Below are 19,659 nucleotides of genomic sequence, written 5' to 3' on the forward strand. Positions count from 1 at the left end.
GAACTGCATAGGAAGGAACACTTCTAACAAAGTTGTTCTGTGGTAACTTGGTCAGGAATTTATCTGGCAAAACTATTGTATTTGATGTGTGTGATGTTTGCAATTCTTAAGGATGCAGTATATTAGACACAATCCTTAGTCTTGGAAGTACATAACATACTTTAACATTTTTTATTTACTTTTTTTTTTGATCTGAAGTTTTGGTAGTTAGCATTAGTTATAAACTATAAAATGTTTTAAGTCATGCTAAGAAGATTGATTGTTTTAATAGGAGTATGTTCTTATTGAGTTAATATGCAGCTAGTCTTCAAAAGAATGGGTATAGGGAGGGAGAAGAGTGCAACTGTCAAAATTGCCCATTTAAGCATACCAGTGGGAAACGTAAGGTTTTACATTGTAATGTTCTAGTGCAAACAGCTCCTAAGTTAACCCATTGCTTCCTTTTCTGATGTTTTTAGTAATTTTGCTGGTTTCCCTTCAAATACAAGAGCTCTAGTTTTACCTAATCTATCTTGTTAATGTTTTGACTGATGTGGTATAGACATTGTTGAGCAGCTTCAATGCTGTATTACCTTGAGTGAAGCATTTTCCCCAGCTTCACTGTAGGTAAATGTAATTTAGAAACATTTTGGGGCTGTATTTACTGCTTTATCAGTCATTGTTTACATAACACTACAGAGTTTCATAGTTTTGAGGACTTGGGGATTGTCTGACGATTTCTTGAGACTAGTTTAATCCAGCTAGAAAAAGCAACAACGAAGTCTTGCTTTGTAAGTGTGGTTGGGGGAAGCAGTATATATCAACATGTTAAAGGAAATATCAGCATGTTGCAATGTGTCAGTCCACTGTGGTTGCACACTTGTGTGAGAATAAACAGGACTGTTTTTTTAAGTCCGGGAAAAATTGATCTGCTATTTCTACATAAAATAAAGATCCTCTACTGTATTTCTGATTTTGAAGGTAAGGGATGCCCTCGTGTGGTAGAAGTTAAAATTGAAATTCTGCTATTCAGAGTTTAAAAATAGAGAATGGTAAGCTCTAAGTAATTATCTAAGAGCTTTCTTGAGTAATTACTCCAGGGGATCTCATATCATAAAAATCACAGCCTTACCCTGGAATGTCTGAGTGCACACAACTGGGCACAAGAAAGACAGGTGTGTGGTTTTGTTTTGGTTTTCCCCCAAAACTTCAGAGGATACCAAAGGATTAGGGCTGTGACTTCATTTGATATGGACTCTGATGTTGCTGCTGTTGTGTCTCTCATAGGTGATGTGCAGTTCATAGACTATGAGTACTCTGGATACAACTACCTGGCTTATGACATTGGAAATCACTTCAATGAATTTGCAGGTAAAAACTGGATTTCTGAGGTAAAGGCAAACTGGTTTTATGAAAAGCCTCATTCTTGCGTGTTGTCTCTGTGTATCCAGATACAGTTATATAGCTGTTTATCTGATGGTATCAAAATATGTTGATGTCTTATCTTGCAGGCCAGTTAATGCCCTTCTTTTGCAGCTCTGCTAACCCAGAAATGGGAACATCATGGCCTAAGTTTTTGTAGAGTTAAATAAATACAGAACTCGCAGCTTTGACTGTATCCTTCTGTGAAATGACACAGCAGAGACAGCTCACTGTAATTAAACACTGCGGATGTATCTTTTACACTATAGGTGTATATTGAGAATATGCTGTGTGGTTCTACAGTTCCAAATGGCAGGCTTATGTGGGGTTTTTTGGTGGCTTTGAATGTGTGTGCTAAGTACTTGCCCTTGAGTCATGTCATAAAATGAGAGGTAAAAGCTAAGACATGGGAAAAAGGTGTTTGTACAGTCATTCATTAACTAGTTCAAACTTTTTCAGTGAATGCCCATTCCATTTACTCTGTAAGACAGAAATAACCTTGAGCGTTTGCTGTGTTATTTCAGATGATGGGGCGACAGGAAAAACCTACACAATGATTAGTACGGACAGAAAGTGCACTATGGCGAAATTAGGGGCCTTAATCTACCAGTTGTTGTTTCAGAAATGGAATGTTAAGTCTAGATAACTTTAAAAAAAAAAAACCTCAGAGGGTATACTTGATAATTTGTGTACTTGGTAATTTAAGTATTTGGAAGGCAAGTTGAATTCTTTACAAAATGCCTTTGAGAGCTTTTGATTTTTCATCTGGGACTTCTCAGAGTTTGATGCCATCTTTAAAGGGCTAAGTACAGTAAGAAGACTTAAATGCACAAATACCTTTTTTTTTCTTTTGCCTATGAAGGACAGTTGTGCTCTCACTCCACTATTCTCTATCCATCCAGTAAAAATCTGATATTCTTTTTAAAGCTAAATTTGAGTAGATCTGACATAGGAAAGAGTTTAGGTGCTAGGGGGTTGCACAGTTCATAAAATAAGACTTAAGGAGAATTCAAGTCCTCTGGTAATGATAGCTAGTGGGAGTGAACTGTGTTTGGGACTCCTGACAGACTCCTTATGGCCTGTGACTAAGCATCCTCCAGTATAGGAAGAAAAATGTGGCAAAAAGAGTGGTTATGGAGATAAGACTTCTAATTCTACTAATACCCTGTGGAGGAGAGAAGTAGACTGCTAGTAAATTTTTCTCATATTTGAGCTTAGTTGGTGACAATGTATATGCATCTGGATTCAGCTTTGGATATTGTTGCATACAAGTCCCTTTTCCTATGAAATGTGTAATATTTAATATGTTTGGGAGGGCTTTTGTTTCATAATGCAAATACTTTTTTCTTGAGTCTTCTCTCAATATGTATGTGGCTGAAAACATATATAGCATAAAACTCTCTGCTACGTTGAAAGCTCTGATTTGTGTGAGAGACATTCTTGCCAACACGTAACTGATAAAGTCAGGTCAAAATAAAAACACTGATATTAGTCCACATCAATTTGTGCATGTGTGTTGAGGGTGGGGAGGGGGGGAATTAGTCCAGTAATGTGATTCTAACGGTCTTATTAGAACCTTTCGGTGTCTAAAAGCTATTTTTTCTTTTTCTAGGAGTAAATGAGGTAGACTACAGCCTTTATCCTAACAGAAAATTACAGGAACAATGGCTGAGATCTTACCTTGAGGCCTACAAAGAATATAAAGGATTTGGCACAGAAGTCAGTGAAAAAGAAGTTGAAGTTCTATATGTCCAAGTCAATCAGTTCGCACTGGTAAATAACAAACACTTGATTAGAATATATTAAAATGCTGAAGAGAAGCCTGCTACTCTATGGACAAATCTAATTGCCAGTTTCTTATTCTGAGCGCTGTGGAATGTAAGGAAAAACTTCTTTAACCTGGCCTATGGAAGCTTTCTGCTATGTTGTGTGTTAAAAATTCTCTGTAGAATATTCCTAGTGAAAGAGGCAGTGAGCATTCAGCAAACAAGATGAGCTTTTAGTGAGTATTTCTATTGGCTGCTTATTGGTCTGGCATTTTGAGTTGGCTAGAGCTTATGGTAGGTCTGTGCTATTTCTTGTAATGGTAAGACAGAAGAGCAAGGTAGTGCTTCATAAAGACCTATAAATCTTATGACTTAAAAAGCCTTTTTAAAATAAGATGTTAAAATTTTAAGAGTGAAACTAGGATACTTTAATTTTTTTAAGAATTGTTTTTAACAGATAATTGGGTCACTCTAGAGTCTTTCAATACTACCTTAACTCTTTCCTTGCTTGCAGTGTCTTGGCAAGCAGCAAGTTGCCTTTAGATTTGGTTTTGGTTGCCTTAGTGGTTTAAATGGTAGTGAAGTGCACATGTTAGTCTCATGTGGTTCCCCAGAATTTCTGCCTTTCTGTAGTGTGTGAGGGCTGGCTGTGTTACTCTGCTCCCTGCTCCTCCTGTATCTCATGTGTTATAAGCTGTCTTCTGTTTGTCAGTTTCTTTCACAGGCTTTGGATGTAAAAGCTTCATTCCCTTGTTCTTTCCCTTTGAAAGGATGGAGCATGTTCAATTTTGATCTGTCTTTGGTGCCTTGTCCTTCATGGGAAAAAAAACCCCCACATCAAGTGTAATTCATGGAGGTAGAATAAGAAGTCAAATAGGTGTGGCATTGAGTCTTTGAATGTCCCAATTATGTATGCTGTTAGAAGCAGTTTGAAGATGTCGTCATCTTTTTTCCAAATTCTGTCTGTGGGATTTTGGAAGATACTTTATATGTTCACATTATTTTTGTTATGTTTTCCGACTAGCGCTGATCTTGTTTTGCCTAGAGGATGTGACAGGAAATGCTACAGCAAAAGTGCCTTTACCCAATAGCTAGGTAGCTTTTATTTTGCTTTCTCCTGAAGAATAGCATGCCAAACTATTCATAGATCTGCAATTAAGAAGGCTGGTGGTCTGTTTTAAAATACATAGCATTTTTTGTCAGTTTTAAACTATGGTCATGCTAATGTTTAAGAGGATAGAGTCCCTGGAGAACAGCTCAAGACTTGCCTATAGATCACACATGATGCATAAATACTGCTAAACACTCTTGTGTCAGTTAACATGGGAAGCTTTGTTAAGAGAAAATACAAACTAAACTTACTGGATGCTGGTGTAAAATGCCAAACTGCTTGCTATCAGGTGAAGTTATTTAAACTGCAGGTACAAGAAAGATTCACGTGTATGTACAATAGTTGCCATTTTAAGGTGTTCTCAGGCATGTGTGCATGCGTCTTCTATGCTTCTGGTAAAGTGTTACATGCAAGTTTCAGGAAGCAATTTAGGTAATTACTGTAAGCAGTTATTTACTGAACAGAAGTCTAAAGTATATCACTTGTAACCTGGGTGGTCCAGAAAGGCCTTGCACAAGGAGAGTATCAAGCTCATGGCCATTACATGTTATTTGTCCATTTGAAGTATACTAGCAATCATATCATGACTGTAATCCATAGTTTCAATCTGAAACTGAAATGTGCTTCTAGACTACTTATCTGGACTCAGAAGTAAGTTTGGAACAGATGAGAAATTTGTGTAAATGCTGATGAATTAGAGATTCTCTTCTATAGCTACAGATTATATCTCTTTGTCCAAGTGAGTTGTAGTTATAATGGCCAAGGGTTGTAATCAAAGCTTCAAAAGGAATTTTGTATTTGCACTAGAGTTGAGTATCTGTAGAATAACAAATTTAAGTAGCAGCAGTAGACATGAGATAGTCTTATTTATGTGCATTTTTTAACATGGTATATATAGTTGTACAACAGTCTATTTAATAGATGGCCTGTTTCATAAATGCAACATTATTTTTCTTCAAAGTGACACATGGAGAGTCAGGATTTACTCCTCCGGCTGCCAGTAATTAATTCTATAATACTTGTTTACCAGTCTTTTTGGTAAAGAGATATCAAATAACTTTACAAAAAGATTGGGGTTTGAGAGTTCTCTTGTAGATAACTTTTTGTCTCGATGCAAGAATATGTTTACATGTTTCATTTTTTTTCTTTCAGGCTTCCCACTTCTTTTGGGGATTGTGGGCTCTAATTCAAGCCAAATATTCCACCATTGACTTTGATTTTCTAGGGTAAGTGTGCTTCCTACATAGAATCATAGAATACTTGAGGCTGGAAAGAATCTGTGGGGCCATCTAGTCCAGCACCTCAGCTATCAGAAACTATGAGGTCTGAGCAACAGACCTGATCTATGTGATCATACTATAACTCTTAAAAATTAAGAAAAAACAAGACAGTAAAAGCTGTCTGTCTGTGCTTTTTATTGCTAAAAGTTCTCTGTATTAGTATGTGCCCTGGGCTTAAAACACATGGCATAACAGGGCAAGGAACATAACTAAAGGAGTAAATGTTTTGGGGCATTGAGTGTTGGGTTTTTTGGTTTTGTTTTTTTTTGTTGGAGAGACAAAGGCATTAATGCCAAGTTGGTCAGTATGGCGTACTATCTGTCAGATGCAAGACCTGCATTTCCAACTCAAGTGTTGTAGTTTAACCCCAGCCAGCATCTAAGCACCATGCAGCTGCTTGCTTACTCCCCACACAACCAGTGGGATGGGGGTGAGAATCAGGGGCGGGGGGAAAGGTAAAACTCATGGGTTGAAATAAGAACAGTTTAACAGAACAGAAAGGAAGAAACCAATAATGCTAACAATAACAGGATTGGAATATACAAGTGATGCACAATGCAATTGCTCACCATCTGCTGACTGATGCCCAGTTACTCCCTGAGTGGCAATTCCCCCCCCCCCCCCCCCCCCCCCCCGCCCCACTCCGCCCAGTTTATATACTAGACATGACATCACATGGTATGGAATTTTCCTTTGGCCAGTTGGGGTCAGCTGCCCTGACTGTGTCCCCTCACGACTTCTTGTGCCCCTCCAGCCTTCTTGCTGGCTGGGCATGAGAAGCTGAAAAATCCTTGACTGAGTCTAAACACTACTTAGCAACAACTGAAAACATCAGTGTTATCAACATTCTTCTCCTACTGAACCCAAAACATAGCACTATACCAGCTACTAGGAAGACAATTAACTCTATCCCAGCCAAAACCAGGACCAAGAGTCAGGAAACGGGGCTGTTTTGTACAAAGGGGCTTGTTTACTATTTGTTGCATGGAGTGTTGATCTTGGAAATTCCTAGGTTTTTTAAGAGTCTTCGTAAAGCTAATGAAAGTTAAGTTCTGTTTCCTGAGATGCTGGCCAACGGTGTAGATGTATGTCTTTGGCATTTTTTTTAAATGGTCTTTCCTGCTCACAAGCAGAGGAATTCATCTTTCTATTGGGGACTGGGCGAGGTGATTAATCATTTCATTTGGTAAAAGATCACACTTTAGAATTTTTTGCACAGACTAAGCCAGTTTACTAGGCTTAGTTGTGTCATTTTTGTAAATGAGACAAATACGAATTTCTTCTTGTATCTAATTATTCTCAAGTAGAAGTACTTGTTAGTAACCACTAGATGGCACAAAACCCCAAGTTAAAGCACAGGTGGTAGAACCCGAAAACTTCTCAGTTTTGAATAAAATGTCATTCTTGCAATGATCAAGATAAGATTTCTCAGGAGTTGTAGCTATCCGTTGTTGGACATTCTGTTAAGAACTATTAAACACAAAACCACCACCTTTGATAATTCCAGAACAGCATCTGTTTTGCAAACTGTAGCAAGCTGGGAGTGGGGTGGTGGTGCTGAGGAAGTACCATAATATGGTTGCTCTGTTCTTAATTTCTTCCTTTGACAGCTGCTAAAGGTCAATGTTGGAAACAGTGTACTGGGGTAGGTGGACTTTTGACTAGTCCCACCTGGTGTGGCTGGTTTTGTATAAGGAGTTATCTGCTCTTAACTTCAAATCTCTCTCTTCCTTTGAATAGGTATGCAATAGTTCGGTTTAACCAGTATTTCAAAATGAAGCTGGAGGTGATGACACTAACTCTTCCTGAGTAATGAAGAGGAAGAAACTTACCAAGTGGATAGACAACCCCTGAATCTTTTCTGAGAACAGATACTGGAAAAAAAGCTAAATATTTGTTGAAGTTCTGTAATGCTCACTTGGTGGTTCTTGCTTTATAAATAATGCCTCTAAACAGTCCTTCAATGTTAAATTTAATATGAAGATCATATGTACTGCTGTTGATATAAAACGGATTAGAAACTTGCTAAATCTATAAAAAGTTGTAGAAATGGCAATTTAATCCTTCTCTGTAATTTAACATATGTTGTATGTGAATTATTTATTACAAGTTTAACATGATTCCATTGCTGCTTTCATCATTTTTGTAAAAGTTGGGTGCAGACAGTGAAGTTGTTCCAAAGGATTTGTTTAAACAACTTATTTTATTGAAGTTGCATTAACTTATATTAAAGAAAACATGGTCAGAGAATATTAATGTTTTAGATGTATACAAGCAAAATGAGTGATAATAGACTTGTGAGATCACCACTGTGGTGTAACCAGGGAAAAAGATCAGGATGATCTTTATTTTTTCCCCCTTTTTTAAAAAACAAAAAAGGTAGCTTTCCATATGATGGTACTTTTCTTTCATATAAGAATCAACCAGCTTGCTGAAATGATAAATGACGTTTTGATTTTTTTCCTTCTTGATGCATTAAGCTGTAGAAATGCAAAAGTTCTGTTGGCTATCAGATTCTTTGAGGATACGTACCATCATAGTGTTAGATGGACAAGGTACCATCTCTAACTTCTGTGTGGGAAAGTTGCTTGTTTATTAAGTGTACTTTTAAAGCAAAAGAGCCCTATTCAAAAACTATATTCCATTTTGAACCTTGATTCTAAATTTGAACACTATTCTGGTGTCTATATATCTGATGTGCTTCAGCAGTATCTAGCGGAATGGACTATTGAACTGAAGATTAGTGAACAGAGATTCTGTTGTACTGGGGAGCAGACACTTAGGTTTACAGTTCATATATTGTTGACATCTTTCTGCTTTGTCATCTTCTAACCTTGGATTCTAGTCTTAAATGCTTGGTCCTGTAGTTGCAGATACTGGTATGTCTGGGGTTTGTTTTGTATTTTGGGGGTTTTTTTGTTTGTTTTTTTTCCTGTGGCAGTGAATTACTTTTCAAAGTCTCCAGTTTGAAGGATAATATGGAAAAGTATATGACTTGAACAATGGGGCTTTGATCGTCACACACGTTTTCTTATTTCTTAAAGCTATGATACTAAGAATGGTCTGGATTACAAAATGTGAATTGAAAAGAAAATGTTTACTTAAACAATGTATAATTTCGTGTGGAAAAGAGGCTTTAAATCTGGAAGGGGGAGGGGGGGTGGGTGGGGTGGGAGGAGGAGAAACCCACAACAGACAAATAAAACCCAACAATGCAGTGTGGAGTTGGGCAGGCATGTACTCAACTCTGATTATACTCTGAAAAACTTTGCACTTTGGTCACATAAGTGCCCACATGTACAAAGTCTGTGTGTGTGCATATACACGTGCAAACACAAACTTACCTGAAGAGTAAATATTGTGGGGAGTCTGTTGTACAGGCTCCAGCAAAGATATTTATTCAAAATTGCTTTATGGCACACTGCTGTGTGTATATATGTGTATATGTGTATACACACACGCATACATATATATACATATGTGCTTTACAAAAGCTTGGATTGATTCAGGACAAAGAAAATTGATGTGAATGAAAAATTTTCACATTGAAAGACCATTTTGAATGGCATTCTGTTATTTTACAAAAGCAAGGTTTGGGATTTTTTTCCTCTTGTTTATATTCATCTCTTTCCATTTTTTTTATTTCCTTCAGTCAAAACCCTTAAAATCCTAATACAAATGAGAGAACTGGGATTTTTTTTTCTAACTTGAAATTAGGTAACCATTTTCGTTAGCATTTGTTAGCTGGAGGCTACTAAACTGGACAAATTTTCCTGGTAGTTAAATAGAAACACATAGCTAAAATAGACATTTACGTTTTCCTTTGTAGCAGTTATCAAGGATGTTGCTAGAGCTCATGAAAGCACTGAAGACTTTAATCTTCCGTACTTTCTCCCTGTTGACATTATTGACGTATGTTGAATAATACCTTGCTGTCTTGGTAGTAGTCCCTTTAAGTTCAGCAAGATTTGCTTGGAAGTAAGAGTGATAAAGGTTTTTGAACTCTTACTACTATTTTCTTCAAGTGGTGGCTTTATTTCTGGCAGTGTTGCTTTGTATCTGTGAAATATTTGAAAAAGGCTGTGAAGTTCACTTGGTCTTGGGAAATCTAACACTTGACAGATCCTAACTCTTCCAACAGTTGGCAAAACACATTCCCTTTTCAGGTACCAGTACTATTTAAGTTTGGAGTTAGTGTATTTTTTTCAGTAGTATTTTTGGTTGTATAGCTCAAGTAGCAATAACTGTAGGAGCGGAAGCTTGCTTCTGCAGAACCAAAGCTCTTCATGAGTGCAGCTCAATCTCATTTTTGTGGAGCGAAGTTCCACTGAATCCCGTAAAAGCACTTTGAAGCAGATAGTAAATACTGCAAGCTTTTCCTGAGCCACTTTGAAGAAGCACAAGGATCATCACAGGTTACAGTGGTTGACTGTAGTACTGGTAGAGGCTCTCATTTTGCATGTTGAAGTTGATTTTACACACTGAAATGCTGCTTTGCATCAGCTTTCTTTCAAGACAAGTGCAGATTAAAACAATTCTTGATAAGTTCTGAGGAAATACTGTAAAACATTTTCCAAAATGAAATGCCAGTTACCTTGAGCCTTGTTCCACATCATTTGAGCCAGTAGCACTCAGATATTCTCACTTGCTAAGGAATATCTACAGATGTGTTAAGCTTGAAGTAGTAGTTTGCAATAGCATTGCAGATTATAAGGTAGCTTGAAACTGTGAATACAGGACCTTCTGAATGTAAATTAGGTACTAGAGCACCAAACTAGAGAACATGTACTTGTTTCAATTAATTTATCTCAGTCTCTTTAATAAAAATGTTAAGATACTTGAAGGAGGACAAAAAATGACTGAGCTCTAGAAACATCCTGTAGTAGTTTTGACTGTGACTTGCCAAGAAGATATTCTGTTGCCTTTATGTTAAGCTAAGGGCATGAATGCCATAATTAATAATTCTTACTGTAGTTAAACCTATATTGTAAATATGAATAGAATTATTAGTAAGGGCATTCTTGCATAAATAGCATCAAGTCAATAGACCATAGTGGCCTGGTTGCTTTTGTAAAGCAGAATAGTGTGAATTTTTTTCTTCTCATTTCTGCAGTCAGATCTGGCTAATCCATGCCTAATTTCTTAGGTCACCTAGGCATTACAGATTTCTGAATGATAACTGGTCTCTTGTCACATAATTTTAAATTCCTTCATTTACACTTTTTGATTTGCATTTTAAAAGGACTTACCAAATTTGCATTAACCAGGTCTGACTGTATATGTATATACAACAGTGTAAATAACCATTTGTAAATTAGTGTGAATTGTACTGTATCTTGCATTTATGGACTCGTGTATTGCATTGTATTCTCTCCTATTTTGTAGAAATTTTGATGTAAAGAAGAAATCTTAACTCTGTGTGCGGACTTCTTTTGTTAAATTGACCTGTAACAGAGCATAATAGTTTTTTGTTAAGGTATCCATTTATAGCCTTGAGTGTCTGGTGTCTTTTTTTCCCCGTTAGCTTTTTTTGACATCTTGCTCTTGGGAATGATTCTGGGAATAAAGGAATTCGTACAGAACTAAGATGAAGAGAAAGTCTATTCTAATAATAGGGCAAACTGTGTTGGAGGTACATGTAGTACCTGTGGAATAGGGAAAGCTGTTAAAATGGTTTAAACTTCCAAAAATTTCCTATACGTTCTCGAATGCTGGTGACTTCTAAACATAAGCATGTTGAATTGAAGTACTCTTAAAGTGTGCGCTCCCATGGTGACAGCAATTGAGTTAGTTGTGATAGAAGTCCCCCAACTTAAATGTTTTTGGTCAATATAGCCTTATAATGGGATTAGTTGCTAACTTGTAAATGTTCATAATAAATGCCCAAATCACTAAAATAGTTCTGCCAGTCATTTTCCTCAACACTAGAACTATTGGTAGCCCCTTTAGACTATTTGAAACTTAACTGAGGTATTTCCCCTGTGTGCCATTCCCTCCCCCTCCTCCCTGTGTCCACAACCCTACTTCATTAGGGGAAGCATGAGTATAGAAGTTTCCTTTCCGTGCTTAATCATCACTATTTCCTCCTGGACTAAAATTGTGTTCTATTTAGTCAGTACATGACTTCTCATCAGAATTTTTTTGTGTAGGAATTCCCTTTCTGAAGAGGCCTTTAATCTTGGAAGCACAGACATAATGAAGCATAGTTTTCCCAAATGCTTGACTGTTTCATTACTGTTGCCTTTCACTGTCTGTTTTGAACTCCATAGTGTCCTTCAAGCTGTTAGTTTATTCTTGTCACTGCTGTGTTTAATAACTCTGCTGGAAGATACTGGTGTGTAAATCTCATTGTCCATCTGACAAATTGATCTTGATACAGTTTGTACATCCTGTCAGCTTTACCTGCTCTGGATGAAAGGTATGCATGCTTATCGGTGTTGACATGTTATGTTACTAGGGTCCTGGGAAGTGAGTTTATCAAAGAAGTGTTAGTCAAGAGGAGGGATGGGCTTATTGACTGTAAGTAAAGGGAAGTAATTCACATGGAAACCTGGGCTTTTAATGTAGCAAGGTATTGGATATGCTTATTTACCTGCATGGTTTAAGAACAAGAGTGAATGGTAAAAGGTAAAGTTTGTTTCAAAATGAAGTTCAGATTTTTTAACAGTCTCTGGCACCTAACAAAAGCTTACAAAAATATTCTTTTGTTACTTCTACCAGAAGAAATCTTAAAACAAATTTAGGTAACTTTCTGATTAAACAGAGCTTTGTGCTATAACCCAGAGGAATATAATCTCTTGCTTGGTGTAGTCCTTCCTCCAATTTGCAGAGGAGGTTGACCACATCTTACCTGTCTTGTGTTTGAGGTGGCTGTCTATTTTTGCTTTCTTTTAATGTTTTTGTGTTGTTCACTGTGTTCTTGGATGCCTTCTGAGGTGTGCTGTATTACTAACATACTGGAATTGGCTACCGTCTCCTATCATCTCTTCCACACCCGGCAGGTTGTAATTATAGTATGAGAACACAAAGCATTTGAGCAAACCTTGAGGTTGTGCAAAGCTGATGTTGAGCAGTCTTCCCCCCTCCCCCTTTTTTTTTAATATTACTGTGGGCTGCAAGCTGATTGTTTTCATTAGTTGTGAAAGATGGGAAAAGCCATGACCTTTGGTATTGTGCAAGGTAGGTGTTCTGTTAGCCAACTGCACAACTTTTAAGGAAGGGGCTCTCAGCAGTGAGAAACCACACAAATCCAGTTGGGACATGTTGGAAGAAACCAAACTTTGTGGCCTATAGACCTCTGGAATGGAAAGGAAAATGTGTGAAACGTTTGCATGTGCCACCTGTATGGAGGTGCTCCATCTAAGTGATGTGGTAAGACACTGGAAAAAGCATTGTTTTTAATTTTTTTTTAAATGACTTTTCCAGTTGGTCTGATCTGTAGAGATTAAGTTCCTGGGATTTGGAAACATTCAACCTGGGTGGAGAGAAGGAAGAAATGTTCCAAAAGGTTATTAAAAAAAGCCCTATGCTGTTGATCAATTCGCAACACTTAAGTGTCTGTTGGGCTTTTCTGTGTATTTAATAGTATAAGGTGGTGGTCTGCATGAGATTCTTTTATTAAAGGGTTTTATTATTATTGTGAAATGTCAGAAAACTGACTGAAATGGCCCTGAAGCCTGTTACGATCTTGGAACTGGCCAGACTTCACCAGTTGACCAAACTTCTGGTTCAGGGTTTTACGTTGGTTGTTTCTGTAGCCTTCAAAATGGTTGAGCTCCTGTCTCTGGTGTGCAGCTTAATTCATGGACTTCCCAAATATGTTTGATTTGATTTTTATAGAGAGATGACACAGAGAAAACTTGGTGGAAATTAAAAGTTGTGTGAACATTTAGAAAGCAAACAAGTTACTTGAAATCTAATAAAATTTTAAAATAAATGCTGAAATAGCTTCAGGTACTGCACCAGCCTATTTTTGTTGTATTGCAACTGTGTTTTTTCTATGTTAAGTGGTTTTTTTGTTTGTTTGGGTTTTTTCCCCACATAGAGATCCATTCAAAACACAAGATAAGAGACTATAGAAGAGAAACATAAAAATGTTTCTCATAAAAGTATATGTTTCTAAGCTTTTGGTAGTAGTAATTCTTAAGTGTTATAAAAAAAAAATGGTAGGTGTCAAGTCTTAAGTGTGTGAAAGTTTTTTTTGTTTATTTTGTTTTGTAGAAATGTTCCTTTTAACATTTTGTATTTCAGATGCAGTCTGTGGTAGTTAATAATGCTGCTTTGTACAGAAGTGCTTTGAATAGTCTCAGCACCGAGAATGTATCCAGTCTTTCTTAAATATGACTTAAAGTTAGATTCATTGGTTCTATCTCAAGCCTCTTAATCCAGCTATCTAAAACCCTTTAAATACTTGCAGAAACAGGGCCGTAGCATATTAGGGTTATATTCAGTTTTGTGTCATTTTTTTGTTACTGCTTATTTTTCAGTGTTCTTTTAAACAAGAGTCCATTTATGTCCTGTGAATAAAATAAGCTCAATTTACAAATAAGCTTTTGTCATCTTCCAGCACTGTCATCCCCCAAAAAGGTCCCCATGACCCTTCTTGTGTGTTGTGGAGTTTAGATGCATCATTTATCCATTGGAGTGAATTGTATTTCTTTTGAACTAAATGTTATTGAAGCTATTATAAGGCCTTCTACCACTGATTAAATGAAGTAATGTACCTTTCAAAGAGATTTATATTGTGTAAATAATTTCAGACTGCAACAATAAAGTTTGTTTCTAACTGCACTGTTAGCATATATTGTGATGATTTTGCTTTCCCCAGGTTTGAAAGCACCTGATACGAAATACTTCAGAGTTCTTCAAGGCTTTTGACTTGTGTTCAAATGGACACCTCTTTCTGGGATTAACAACCCAGCTAATTTGAGCCAGTATTTGGCTTGCACAAAGTTAAGTATTTGCGTATTAAATAGGCTTGGTCATTGACCACTGAAATGTCACATCTGGGAGGCAGGAATTAGATGGAACATGGCTGTCAGGAGGGTTCACTACCATTGAGGAAATGGAGGAAAGCATATGGAGTTTGGCTGCTCTGAAGTTTAATTTGTGCACAATGAAGGCAATGTTGACTACGGGGGACCTATTTTACAGGCTGATCCATGACACTTGAGGAAAGGCTTTGCATCCAGTGCTAGTGGCACAATGTTAAATACTTGCTTGGGGGTTAACTGGAATGTTTTGATGTACATCAACAAAACTCTGCTTCCTTCATCGTGATTGTGCACCCTAAAGAGAATGATTTCACCATGATACAGATTTTATGTGGGCTTGAGTTAACCCTGTGCAGTTGCCTGCAGTGAATCTGAGGAAAACATTCCTTGGGCCAAAATCCGTGCCCTGCCATCCATGTCACTGAAAATGGGCATTTCCTGCATACACCCAATACAAAATTTTGGTCTTGTTCATAGTGGACTTGGTTAAGGTGTTATCAGAGTTTGTGTATGTGTAGTAAGGGACAGGCAACAAGCAAATAAAGCAAAACCTTAAAAGTTCTGTTGAGTGCAAAAGTAGAGTAACCTTTAGACTATGAAAAAGCATTGACCCAGCGTTGTAGGACACTGGAGACTTGAGCCTTATGTGTCTTTGCTTAAGTAGGTTTTTGTATGTATTTCCTTCTTAATTTGCAAGGCCTCCACCTTTTAACTCTGTTTTCTGGAAGTGTAATGATCACGGAGTGATGGTCTATACACACAACTTCAGCAGCCCCCCCCCCCCCCGAGATTATCAAAATGCTCCGTTGCTGGCTCTTGACCTAAACATGTGGCCTATTTCCATGGAGCTTTTTGCTGCTGAAGTACTACTACTACAAAATGGGTGAGTTGAATTGTTTTTCAATTTAATAGAAAATATTCAGACTATGACTGGTTATCTAGGGTTACTCATCCCTACTGAACTGCTGCTGCTTAGAGCCAAGAGATGGTGTTTCTCTGGTGTCCACTGCCCAAATCCTCAGAACTTTCCACAGAGCTAAGTTGTGGCTATTCTTTGTTCGCTGTTGTAATTGCAGTGAAGAGGAGATCTCCTGTGCTGATGAAATAATATGTTGTAACATGGGATCTTTCTTTTCTTCCCCGGGTGAAAATCCTTCATTCACAACTTGGCCAGAAAATAGAACAAGCTCTTACTGAGCTAGAAGTTGTCCGTGGGAAGTAAGGAAGAGGGTTTTTTGAGGCTACCCCAGAAAATATGGTCCTGAATCGGTTATTTATTTTCCTCAAGATAGAGCAAACTAGAGACATAAAATAGGAGGGAGAACAGTGGCATGTGTAGTGGACTCCAAGACAATGTATTGAAATGTCAACTATATAAAAAAGTGCATTTCTAGGAGATTCCCTGAGTGAATTAAAAATAGCACATTTACCCTTAACAATAGAAAGCTGATTTGTCTTATATAGGATGTTTATAGGCTAATAGATACATTAAATAGAAGGCTTTATTTCCATTTGCACTGCAGAGTCAAGCTGTAGGGAGAGTGCACGGGAATCTCTTATGCACATCCGCAGGTGTGCACTGCGGACAGTTCTCCTTAGGAATTGGCACTTGCCACTGAACAGGTAGAGAAAGCTTTTTTTTTTTTTTGAAGCCCCACAGTGTGCTTTGATCGCTGACATGTAGCCCCAAAAATATTTTTTTTCATCAGGAACTGGCTTTGAGACAGGAGTGCGAACGTCTTGTCACACATTCTTTTGGAAGCCTTCCTTGAGACTCCAGACATAAGCTGCTTCCAATTCCCTGTTAATATTCCCTACAATTAATCTGCAGTTCATCCTTATCCCGGTCTCCTGCTCTGCTATTTAGAAGCAAGCTGCTCATCTGGTTTTTAAACTTTTAGGAGTGTGAAAGGAGCAATACATAAAATTGTTCAAATAATAGCAGTCACCTGAGAGGCCGAAGGTGGTGTCTACTGCAAGTGACTGACTGAGGCAAGTCAGAAGCAGGGCTCGTTATTGTAGTGAATTTCTGCTGATACCTTTATTTCTCCGTGCCCTGGGAAATCGAGTGGGATGACAGACTCCAGCACTTACCCGCAGGTGGCAATGGAGCTGCAGACTGTGTCTCATTGTTGAAGAAGCTTTTTCAAGACAGCTTATTTTTGTAGTACTGCATGTCATACATTGAGTTAAACAGGGAAAAGGGTATTCTTTTATCTCTCAATGAGTTGCAGCCAAGATCTGTAATTGCCTTGCTCTTAATGTTGCATAACTGTTAGCAAGACTCAAGCCAAGCATTAATGAATTTCATCAGAACTTCATTTTTTTAATGAGCATCATTAATCGTTAGTCATGCGTGCTACAACCTACACTTCTCTGAAGTGGGGGTTTGCCAATCGTGTTGCACTATAAAAACAGCAGCATGTTTTCCCCAGATTTTCTCAGTAAAATAACAAGAAAAGACCATGGAGGGAGTGATCAAAACCCCTTTGTTTATTTGACCTTTTAAATACTTAAGATGCTCTCTGAAAGTTGGTTGAAGCTTCAGGGTGTAAGCAGCTGCTGCCCCACTTTTCTCTGGGCTGTGGTAATACTGAGAGAGCTCTTGTGAGAGCTGGTGGGGACTGAAATGGGTCTCGCCTACCAAACTTGAGTTGCTCCAAGCTACAGCATTGATCTGGCCTCTTAGGATGGACTCACTGGGCTTCCTCTGTCTCTCGTTACAAAAATCAGTTAAGCTTTTAAGGTAAAACTTACTTTCAGGCTTGGAAAAATGATGACTAGTGATCTACTGGCTACTCCTTTGGATTGTGCAACTGGATGTGTCTAAAAGCTAGGGAAGGAGGGTCGGGTTCCTGACTGTCCCGTTGCACTCGTCCAGATTTAGCAATTCTAGTAACTAGTCAGTGGTGATGTTCTATCTGCACTGAACTCTCTTGCAGCTTGTTCATACTTCCTCTGTATAAGAGTGGAGCTGACTAACTTGCAGAGGTGGATCAATTAAGTTGTCACGCAGGTGTCAGACTGGTAGAATTTTACAAGAAACAAAAGCTTTTCCCTGTTGTGTGTACTAGAAATGCATGATGACTCATAACTGTGGCCCAAATAGTGCAGTCTCTCACTGCAGATACTGATTAGTACCAGGATTTCAAAAGCAGGTTAAAACAAACAAAACTAATCAAATTGTGTCTAATAACGCCGCGCAACAATGAAAAAGTATTTTCTGTATCTTATGCGCTAAACCAAGAAAATGCTTTACCCTAATCTTAATATACGTGAATACTAATGTTTGTGGTTAAAACGGAGTCATCGTCTAAGGTAGTGGTATATAGAGGGAAGAGTAAAAGAAGGGATCTTCGTTTGCAGGGATCAGAAAGAAGAGTGTGCCTCTCCGATGAGAGGAGGAGAAAGATGAGGAAAGGATTATGGGAAAAGAATGGAAAAAAGTGATTAATGAAAGGTGTACTGACATGGTAGACAGTGGGGGACTAAAAAATGAAGGCATGAAATAAAGGGAGCACCCAAGATAAGGAGGAGAAGAAGATATTGAATAGGGAGGCGAGAATATATTGGAGGTTTGCTGCAAATAATCAGCTTGCAGCTGAGAAAAAAATGGAGGCCTCCTTATGAAGGTGTTATAGTTCATTACTTTGTTTCTCTGGCATGTATTATCAACAGCAGTAGTGAATTTGGGATATTTTTTTTGAATGTCTAATTGGAGATCCAGCAGTGTTCAAGGCAGCTTGCTGCAGTGCCCCAAAACCAGGTCTACTTGCAAGTTCTGAGCTTCATGTTTTGGAAGTGTATTTACTGAGTAGAGGTAGGGTTCATTTCAACTACTTAGGATATGATAGGCAAAAAAATTGAGAGGAAAAAAATACGAAATGCATGCAGGACATAGTTCTCCAGTGTGCATGCACATTTAGTCCCAGAACTACTCTTTGAATAAAACTCAACTGCTGCTATTTGTGTTGTGATAACGTGAATCTGATGATCTGTGCCCAAACGTTACTAGTCCAGCTGATTATGCAAGTTTGACAAGGAAATAGGCATAAAGTAACCTCATAGGTCACCTCAAATAAAGCAAGAATATTTGGGATAAAAGAGTTTCTCTCAATATTTATCTGGTTTTGGCTTGAGGTGCAGTGTAGCATTGCAGAATTCCTCCTAGCCCATTTTCTATGGCTAAGACTAGCAGAATGTGCTGCAGTTGGCTTTATGTATTGTGAATCAGAAAGTCAGAGATTTTAATAAGTTGCTGGTTATTACCTATTCCAGGGGGGGTGTGTGGCGAGAGAGCTGTAATTATTACCTCTTACTTCGTATAACCTGGTCCTCAGCAAGGGAGGCTGGTGAAAACTAGCAGGGGGAGATGGCTGAGAAATTAATATATGTATTGCATCAAGGAATTGGTGAGATGGAGGCTACTGAGATCACTTCTTCATGCCAAGGTTTTGTAAGTTGTGTCATTCAGTATCCTGATTTACGGCTGCTTCACTTGAGAAGTACATGCTTGTGTTAGGATATTGCAGGAGGAGAATAACTCTGAGTGGCAAAAATAAGTGATATTTTAAACTTTGCCACTGGGTAATGCTATTGTTGCTATGTTATGTTTCATAATGCTGGACCAAATAGGGTACTACTGCTGCTTCAAATCTTCCTTTGGGCTGTGAACAAACATACATATTAACAGGTGGGCTGACTAGCAGGAACACGTGTATCTGTCTGAGCAACTGCTTCAGTTTAATACCTTGCTCTGCTACTGACCTATTAACTAACCTGATTTGGGCCAATCTTGTTTTCTCTATTTCTCTTTTTCCGCTGTATTTTGTGTGTTTAGATTGCCGAAGTCCTAGATTTGTCCTAGGTACTGATAAACAATGTCAGGAGCCCCCTGTGTCAGACACAAAAACAGCTGCTACTGTCACAGTTAAAACAAGCAAATCCCTTTCTTCATACATAATTTTGTATAAGAAAATTAATACAACCAATGTAAACTTAATATAGTTATAAATATATTAAACACTAGCAAACCTATTAATATATTATCATAGAATATACATTATTCTGTATGCTACGTTATGTCTGTTACTATGTATTACATTCTA

General features: G+C 37.9%; 1 protein-coding gene across 1 annotated transcript in view; it reads left to right on the forward strand.

The window, feature by feature from the left end:
* ETNK1 (ethanolamine kinase 1) overlaps positions 1 to 14,348 on the forward strand; it is a 34,676-nt gene extending 20,328 nt beyond the window's left edge. The window contains exons 5-8 of the mRNA XM_049822418.1: positions 1,267 to 1,350; positions 3,014 to 3,174; positions 5,431 to 5,504; positions 7,299 to 14,348. Coding sequence (XP_049678375.1) covers positions 1,267 to 1,350; positions 3,014 to 3,174; positions 5,431 to 5,504; positions 7,299 to 7,371 — 392 coding nt within the window. The 3' untranslated portion in view covers positions 7,372 to 14,348. The remainder of the gene's footprint in view (positions 1 to 1,266; positions 1,351 to 3,013; positions 3,175 to 5,430; positions 5,505 to 7,298) is intronic.
* The last annotated feature ends 5,311 nt before the right edge of the window (positions 14,349 to 19,659 follow it).

Source organism: Accipiter gentilis, chromosome 18, assembly GCF_929443795.1.
Source record: "Accipiter gentilis chromosome 18, bAccGen1.1, whole genome shotgun sequence".
Classification (NCBI taxonomy): domain Eukaryota; kingdom Metazoa; phylum Chordata; class Aves; order Accipitriformes; family Accipitridae; genus Astur; species Astur gentilis.